The following is an 8,283-nucleotide window of genomic DNA, read 5'->3' on the forward strand; positions in this document are numbered from 1 at the left end:
TGGCCGCTTTAGTCCAGTTCTGATCTGCTGCAGAAATACTTTCATATCTCGCTTTTCTTTGCGGTGGATGACCTGAGGGTTTTCTTTCCCCCTTTTCTGTCCCAGGTATGTGGATTTGCCAAATCTGCCAACCCAGGAAAAAAGGAAAGACTCTTTTACACGAAAAGGCGGCGCAGATCAAACGGCGCTACAACGCACCTCTGGGCCGGCCAAAGTCCAGGTACGGAGCCAGGTTCATGCACTTGTCACATCCGAGTGCGAATAAACTGCTGAAGGGATGCAGCTTCATACCTCTGCAGGAGTTCAGGGTTCTCTGATCTATCTCCCACAGGCCGGGGCGGCCCTTCAAGAAGCTTGGGGGGCGCGGCCGCAGGAAGCGGTCGGTCTCGGCGAACTCCTCCTCCAGCTCCTCCTGTGAGGGGTACCCGGGCGACGACCGGCTGCTCTTCTCCATGCGAGGCGACGACGAGCAGAGCGGCCTGCGCTACAACAGCAAGACCAAGGGCCTCATCGACGCCCTCACCAAGTTCTTCACGCCGTCGCCGGAGGGCCGCAAGGCCCGCCAGGAGGTGGTTGACTACTCGCAGCAGTGTCGCATTCGAAAGAAAGCGAGTCGCAAAGGAGAAGGGGACGACAGGGGAGGTGAGGGTGAGCACTTTTTCTGAAGTTTTCCCCTCATCAGAACCCCATGTACCAAACCCTCGGCTGTGTTTACGGCAACAGGAAGTCAAACGCTGTGATCACACAGGAAAGAAGGAGCTTCAGTCAGCATTGTTTGTTTTATTCAAACTTCTTTTTGCTAATCCTTTTAAATGAAGCAAGAGAACATTTTGATTTCCAAATGAGCAAAATTGGCAGAAGAAACGCAAAACAGGACAAAAGAATGTGTTTTAAATTCTGCAGTTTCTGGATAATCATTTTAAGCTAGCATTGGCCAAACATGGTTAGCTTAAACCGACCTCCCGTTCATCAGCTTTGCCTTCATTTCCTTTGATGTCCAGACAATCAGGATGGCAGCGACTGGCGGGAAGACGACGACAAACTCCCCGGCCACGAGAACCTGACGGAGAAGGATATCGAGCTGTTCCGACACATCCAGGAGTTGGCGTTACAGGTACGCCGAGTGAACCGAGGAGGAACAAAGCAGCATCTGGCTTTAGACAGGAAAACGGCATCTGAAAGAGCAGGAGGTGACAGGAAGTCAAGTTGGATCGCAGGTTTTTCTCTGCAAAGACACAGATCAGCTGTTGGATTCAGCATGGATAATTGATCCAGATAACAAGGACAGCTGCTTTGCCACAGGAACTCTTTTGAGTTTGGCATTCTTCTCATGACTGATAGGAAATACGGCAAGATCGGAAAGACACAGAGGCCTGACAGTTTAAGCGCACTAAATAAATGAATTACCTTGATGTCAGAGGCTTATGTGCTGCAGTAAAGTCAGGCGAAGGTGGGCGTTCTGCCAGCTATTGAACTGTGAAAGGTCAGCGTGATTATCCAGGCTTAGTGGCAGTGATTCAGAGTTACGTGTTTGTCATAAATCTTACCACAATGCTGTGAAGAGGCTCCAGGGAAATGTTCATTTCCCTGTTTTCCCCATCCTCATATTCATGCTCAACCCCAACAGAAAGTGGGCGTGACGGGTCCGCCTGACCCTCAGATGCGCTGCCCAGCCGTCATCGAGTTTGGCAAGTTTGAAATCCAGACTTGGTATTCATCTCCCTACCCGCAGGAATACAGCAGGTAAGTTAACATACTTCAAAACTGCACATCAACACAAAGCTGTTAGTGAACAGGTCTGTTAACCCAGGGGGGAGGAGGGGGTGTCACGGACCTCTGCCGGTCCGTGAGATGTAAAGGGCCACACACCAAAAAGAAAAACGTTTTTCTGTTTTATTTACTATCTCATTCTGAAGGAAGTTTAATGACATCTGACTCTTTCGTCGCTCTGTCACGTGTCAAAAAGGCATCCACTGCTTTCTTAAAGCGGCTGCGCCGTTTGCCAAATTAAAACCCCCCAAGCTAGAAAAGTTAGCAAAAAAAAAAAACATTTGGAAAGTTTCTTTTGGCAGAAAAGAGTCTGTAAGGAAAAAGAAGAGCCTTTGAAGTCAAATTAAAAAAAAAAAAAAAAGAAGTTTCCTTTAACAGAAAAACCATCAGTTATTACTGTAAATGTGGATTTATTGTGACAGTTGATCGCACACACCATGATAATAATGCATAATATGAAACTATGGGCAAAATAAAAAAAATAGACCAGTCTGTGAAAAGTGTCTGACACAATCCGGTCTGTGGCCTGAATACGGTTGGGGATCACTGTGTTACACCACCTAACAGCCAGAACTACTTAGTCAAATACTTAAGGTTGGACGTCTCTGCAAAAGACTTCAAAATGCTCCCCCTACTGTTTCTCCATGGTGTTGCATTTCTGTCATTCTAGACTTCCAAAGCTGTACTTGTGCGAGTTCTGCCTGCGCTACATGAAGAGTCGCAGCATCCTCTACCAGCACATGAAGAAGTGCAGCTGGTTCCACCCTCCTGCCAATGAGATCTACAGGAAAGACGACGTCTCCGTGTTTGAGGTGTGGAGAACGGTCGAGTCCTGCGGGCCTCAGTCTGATCTTTTTCTCTAAAGCGCAGCTCTTGTCGTTTTTAAAATCCTTTCTCACCTTTGGGATTGCCAGACGTTCCATGTGTTGTTAACTGATGCCTGTTTTCCCTGCCGACTAGGTGGACGGAAATGTGAGCACAATCTACTGTCAGAACCTGTGCCTGTTGGCCAAGCTGTTCCTGGACCACAAGACCCTGTACTACGACGTGGAGCCGTTCCTTTTCTACGTCCTCACGCAGAACGACAGCAAGGGCTGCCATCTTGTGGGCTACTTCTCCAAGGTACAACCACGAGCGCAAAGGCTTGTTGAAAGACTTAAATAAACAACATTAACACTTTCTGTATGTTTGAAATAATCATTTGTCTTTTTTTTCCCTCAGGAGAAGCACTGTCAGCAGAAATACAATGTATCATGCATCATGATTCTTCCGCAGTACCAGCGCCAGGGCTATGGGCGCTTCCTCATCGACTTCAGTACGATTTCTAACCTCAAACTCATCACTCATAGCTGAAAAAGTCTCTTATAAAAAAAAAAAAGAAGATTTTTCATTTAATCTGCTTTTGGTTTACGTTTCCTTTCAGGCTACTTGCTGTCGAAGCGGGAGGGGCAGCCCGGATCTCCGGAGAAGCCTCTGTCCGACCTGGGCCGGCTGTCCTACATGGCCTACTGGCGCAGCGTTGTGCTGGAGTGTCTTCACGAGCTGCGGGACCGACAGATCAGCATCCGGCAGCTTAGCAAAATGACAGGGATCTGCCCGCAGGACATCACCTCCAGCCTGCACAGCCTGGGCATGCTGGAACAGCGAGGAGACGGGTCAGGACCACAGCTGTGTTTTTAAATTCGTTTTTGTCACATTACTCTGAGAACAAAGATGCTGCAGCCTCTACATTAGCACATAAAAGCTCACATGAAAGGTTGACACAAAATCCCAAAGTCGCCTGACTTTTGACCTTTATTTTGAAATAACTTCATGGTTTTCCTCCTCAGACTTGTGTTGGTGCGAAGGGACAAGGTTGTGGCCAACCACATGGCCCGCTTGAAGGCGCGGCCACGACAGCTGGAGGTGGACCCTGAGTGCCTTCGCTGGACTCCAGTCATCGTGACAAACACGGTGGTCTCTGACGCCGACGGAGACGACGATGATGAGGACGAAGAGGGACCAGAGGGGGACAGTCGCAAGGATGTAGGTTTGAGTCTGCGACCACGACAAAAATGCTTTTGTAGTGCCTCATCTTTCATTTTGACGGCGTTTGTTTTGATCTGTAACCAGGTCAAACCGAGCCACAACTTTTCTTCGTCCGCCTGGCAAATCCAGCAAGCGAGAACCAAGGACGAGGAGGATGAAGACGATGAGGAAGAGGAAAGGAAGGGGTTTTTGGGGTTTCCTGTAAGTCAAAGCTCTCCGGCTTCCCCTCCCGTCCGCTCTCAAGCAGCTCTGTCCGATCACCCGCGGCCCTTTCTGCCAGCAAACGGAGAGCGCCGGCCGCGCGGCCGCCCACCCAAAAACTGGCCTTGGGGCAAACTGAACAACAGCCCACGCGTGGGGCGCCCATCCAAAATGCGGCCCATGGACGACAAGGACGACGAAGACGAGGAAACCACGGTGGAGGGGAAACCGTCGTCGAGCTCCAGGAGCCCTCCATCCCTTTTCTCCTTGGACCATCAAGCGGACTCTCCAGCCTTTCAGGGACTCAACATGGCCAGGCACCCCTCCGTAACCCCCACCCGGAGGGGCCGCCCCCCCAGAAAAAAGAGAGGCCCAAAGCCCAGACTGGCAGACGGGGAGGGTCTGATGCCGCTCTCTGTGATGTCCCGGTTGAGCGATGCGCTGCCGGTCCGACGGAGCCACTTCAGTGAAAGTAGCGAAGAGGAGGAGGATGAAGATGAGGAGGAGAACAGAGCGTGCTCCCCACCCATCCTCACAAAGACAGCCATGGGGCTCAAATGCAAGGTAAGAACCTCCTCCTTCATGTTTTTGGCTGCAGCTGGTAAGAAGTGGAATTAATCCACTGTGTTTGTGCCCAGAAGCCCCTGAAGAGGCCTCGTTTTCGCAGTCGCAGCCACCCTCAGAGCAGCGTGGTAACGGAGACCATCTCTGAAACCACAGAGGTGTTGGATGAGCCCTTTGTGGACTCTGACTCTGAGCGGCCCATGCCCCGACTGGAAGAGGAGCCCTCCCTGGGGCACCCGATGCGCCGCTATCCCCCTGCAAGATCCGCCCTGATGTTATCTGACCCTCCTTCGAAGAGAGGCCGCCTTTCCAACTTCTCCGACTCAGAGGAAGATGGTAGGAGGGCTGGCCCCTGTAACCTTGTAGGTGTACCTGAAGTCGACCTTCTAACTAACTCTGTCACGTTTCCTCCTCAGACTTCACACCAATGCTGAAGCCTGTAGCTTCTCTGGCTGCAGCTCCGTCACAAATGGCCAACGCGGATGTCCCAGTCAAGAAGAAGAAGGGTTGGCCAAAAGGAAAGAGCCGCAAACCGCTGCAGTGGAAGAAACAAGGACCCGAAAAATCACCCAGCGAGGCGTTCAGCCATCAAACGTCTGGAGATGGCCTCGGCGCCGGCGGGGACCCCGAACAGCCCAAAATCAAAATGAAGCCGGGTCGCAAACCCCGGAGCTGGTACCTGCAGCGGGCGCAGGAGGAGACTGAGAGGCAGGACAAGGACAGACAAAGGTCGCTTGAGCAGCACAAAGACGACGCGACCAAGCGGGCCGGCAGAGCCGGCGCCGACGGAGACGACAAATCGAAAGACTCTGACGACGAAGAGGACTTCTTCTCCAAGCCCGCTGAGCTGAAGGTGCCTAAAAGGCGGGGGAGACCGCCCAAGAACCGTGGCCTTCACCAGCCCCCACTGGCTGCCCCTAAACACTCCCCGACGTCCGAACCAGACGAAGAAGAGGATGATGAAGAAGATGAAGATGCTGAGAGGAATTGGGGAGAAGACAAACCCAGTCAAGCTCCGTCCCGCCCCATGCTCTCCCCCTCTTCAAATTTGGGAGCACGCGCTCTGAAGTCACGACCTCAGGATGCTGATGTGGGTGACAGGGAGGAAGACGATGACGAGGACAGGGAGGAGGAGGAGGAAGATTGCGGAGGTGGAGGAAGCGGCAGGCGGGCGGCGGTCGCAGCAGGAGCAGGAAGCAGGCGGAGCGAAGACCACGACGCTGATGATGAAGGAGATGGACACTTAGAAGACAAGAGCAGCAGTGGCAACAAGAAGAGGAAAAGTCAACCTTCGGACGATGACGAAGACGACGACGAAGAGGAGGATGAGCCCGCCTCACAAGCGAACTCGCCTCCGGTGAAAGAGGAACCACAAGCAGGCGAGGCTTTTTTAGACATGGAGAACAGCGTGGCCCGGGACCGCGTCAGCAAGCAGGAGGAGGAGGAGGAGGAGGAGGAGGAGGAAGAAGGGGAGGAGGAAGCGCAGCAGCCCAAAGGTCAACCCTCCTCAGCTGATCCTCAGCAGGAAGAGAGGCGGCGCCGGGAGCAGGAGGAGTCGGCTGCAGCCGCCGCTGCAGTGGAGACGGTCACAGCCATGTCTGTTCCCTCTGAGCCTCTGCAGCTGCACCCGGACGACAAGGACATCACGCTGTTGATGGAGACCCAGCACCCCCACCAGCACGCCGACTTCAAAGAGGAGCTGGGCCACCATCACCAACACCACCCGCACCACCACTCCAACGAGCTGGATCTGGAGACCATGCAGGCTGTGCGGTCCCTGACCCAAGGGGAGGCTCAGGAGGAAGAGGGCGAGCCGCAGCCCCACCACGGCGCTTACCAAGACTGCGAGGAGACGCTGGCCGCCTGCCGCACGCTGCAGAGCTACAGCCACGCGGGGGAGGCAGAGGAGGAGGCCTTGTCTTTGGTGGAGGACTGTGGGGCGTCGCAGCACAGCAGCCCCCTCCCCAACCCACCGGTGCCCCCCCTGCCCAGTCAGTCTGTTCGCTCAGTCAACAGCCCGGCGCTGCCCCCCGGCATCGTGGAAACGACTCCTGCTGGGCAGCGAGGAGGAACGCCGGGCCCCACAGGCCCCAGCGCCGGTAGCGGCGGCGGTGCCGTAGGTGGCTACACCCAGATCACGCCTGAACATCCTGGCTCTCTGTCGGCCCCCTCCCAGCAGAACATAGAGACTTCTCCCATGATGGACGTGCCGTCTGTTTCGGACCACTCCCAGCAGGTGGTGGACAGCGGCTTCAGCGACCTGGGCAGCATAGAAAGCACTACAGAGAACTACGACAACCCCAGCAGCTACGACTCCACCATGGGCGGAGGGGGCGGCGGAACAGGCAACGGGGGGAACGGAGGGGTAATGGCGGCTTCCGTAGTCGCAGGTGCTCCCTCGGCTTCGTCCTCGTCCTCGTCCTCGTCCTCGTCCTCTTCCTCCAGTTCCGCCCCTCCGTCCTCTTCTGCTCAGTCCAACAGCTGCTCATTCGTCCAAGCGCCCAGTCTGGCGTCTTCCACAGGAAACGGGGGGCCCCCGCTCGGCATGGGCAGCTGCAGCCTTATCCAGCAGACTGGACCGGGCCCCGCTAGTGGACCGGGCAGCAACAACATAGTGCCCCAGCCGCCGCCACCCCCACCACCCTCCAATACGCCAAACTGTGGAATCAAGTCCCCGCAGAGCTGTGGCGTGATTGAGAGACCCCCCAGCACCAACCAGCAGCCGCAGGCACAAAAAAAGGTCCCTCAACCGCCTCCTCAGCAGCAAGCCCCCAACCCTCAACCCCCACCCTCAGCTCCCCCACCACCACAGCAACAGGCTCTGTCCCAGTGCAGCATGGGAAACGGTTTCGCCACCACACCCATGATCATGGAGATTCCAGACAGTGGAGGCGGGGCAGGGAGCCGCCCCCTCTATGAGCGCATGGGGCAGGACTTTGGATCTGGGGGCTACCCGCAGCCCTCCTCCTTCAGCCTGGCCAAACTCCAACAGCTCACCAACACCATCATGGACCCCCACGCCATGCCCTACTCTCACTCCGCCTCTGTCACCTCTTACGCCACCAGTGTTTCCCTGTCCAACCCAGGCCTGGCCCCCTCACCCCACACCCCTCTCCCCCAAGGGCAGCCCACTATGACCTCACCCCCCAACCTGAGCTCTGGCACCATGAACCTGAGCTCTCTGCAGCTGCAATGCAGCATGCCAACCACCAACATCAGCCTGGGACCCCCCCACACGCAGCGGCTGCAGGGTCAGATGACCACCGTCAAAGGCCACATTTCAATCCGCTCGAAAGCCGCTCAGCAGCTGGCCCCCGCCCCCCACCAGCAGCAGCTCTACAGCCGCAGCTCCGGAGCCGTGGCCATGCAGGGTACGCCGCGCACGTTGGCGGTGCAGCGTAGCATGATGCCCAACCTCATGCCTACTCCGGCGCCGTACAACTCCATGAACATGGCGCCCCTGAACGCCATGTCAGCTGGCTACAGGATGCCGCAGCCCATGATGAACAGCAGTTACCACAGCAACCCCGCCTATATGAACCAGCCGGCCCAGTACCCCATGCAGATGCAGATGGGCATGATGGGAGGACAGGGCTACCCCCAGCAGCCTATGCAGCCCAATCACCACGGCAACATGATGTACGCTGGCCCCTCCCACCACAGCTATGCCGGAGTCCCGAAACAGTCACCGTACATGAGCAGATGAGCAAAGGAGAACTG

At 55.4% G+C, this 8,283-nt stretch overlaps 1 protein-coding gene and 1 long non-coding RNA gene across 6 annotated transcripts in view; one reads left to right on the forward strand and one right to left on the reverse strand.

Annotated features, from left to right (window-relative positions):
* kat6a (lysine acetyltransferase 6A) overlaps positions 1-8,283 on the forward strand; it is a 29,418-nt gene that overhangs the window by 18,971 nt on the left and 2,164 nt on the right. For 2 of the 4 annotated variants that reach the window (XM_020706186.2, XM_020706187.2), the window contains exons 6-17: positions 106-220; positions 332-648; positions 1,002-1,114; positions 1,628-1,743; positions 2,441-2,582; positions 2,731-2,892; positions 2,992-3,085; positions 3,194-3,425; positions 3,600-3,795; positions 3,883-4,563; positions 4,638-4,899; positions 4,980-8,283. The exon at positions 4,980-8,283 is cut by the window's right edge and continues 2,164 nt beyond it. In XM_020706186.2, the coding sequence (XP_020561845.1) occupies positions 106-220; positions 332-648; positions 1,002-1,114; positions 1,628-1,743; positions 2,441-2,582; positions 2,731-2,892; positions 2,992-3,085; positions 3,194-3,425; positions 3,600-3,795; positions 3,883-4,563; positions 4,638-4,899; positions 4,980-8,269 (5,720 nt within the window). In that variant the 3' untranslated portion in view covers positions 8,270-8,283. The remainder of the gene's footprint in view (positions 1-105; positions 221-331; positions 649-1,001; positions 1,115-1,627; positions 1,744-2,440; positions 2,583-2,730; positions 2,893-2,991; positions 3,086-3,193; positions 3,426-3,599; positions 3,796-3,882; positions 4,564-4,637; positions 4,900-4,979) is intronic. The other 2 variants (XM_020706188.2, XM_020706189.2) reach the window with 2 other exon arrangements.
* LOC110015643 lies at positions 766-1,650 on the reverse strand. 2 transcript variants are annotated; one of them, XR_002290884.1, is made up of 3 exons: positions 1,548-1,650; positions 1,408-1,474; positions 766-1,175 (listed from the first exon to the last, which is right to left on the reverse strand). It is a non-coding gene; the product is annotated as an uncharacterized LOC110015643 (long non-coding RNA). The 2 variants fall into 2 exon arrangements; XR_002873884.1 differs by having other exon boundaries at positions 1,408-1,621.

Source organism: Oryzias latipes, chromosome 9, assembly GCF_002234675.1.
Source record: "Oryzias latipes chromosome 9, ASM223467v1".
In the NCBI taxonomy this organism is placed as follows: Eukaryota; Metazoa; Chordata; class Actinopteri; order Beloniformes; family Adrianichthyidae; genus Oryzias; species Oryzias latipes.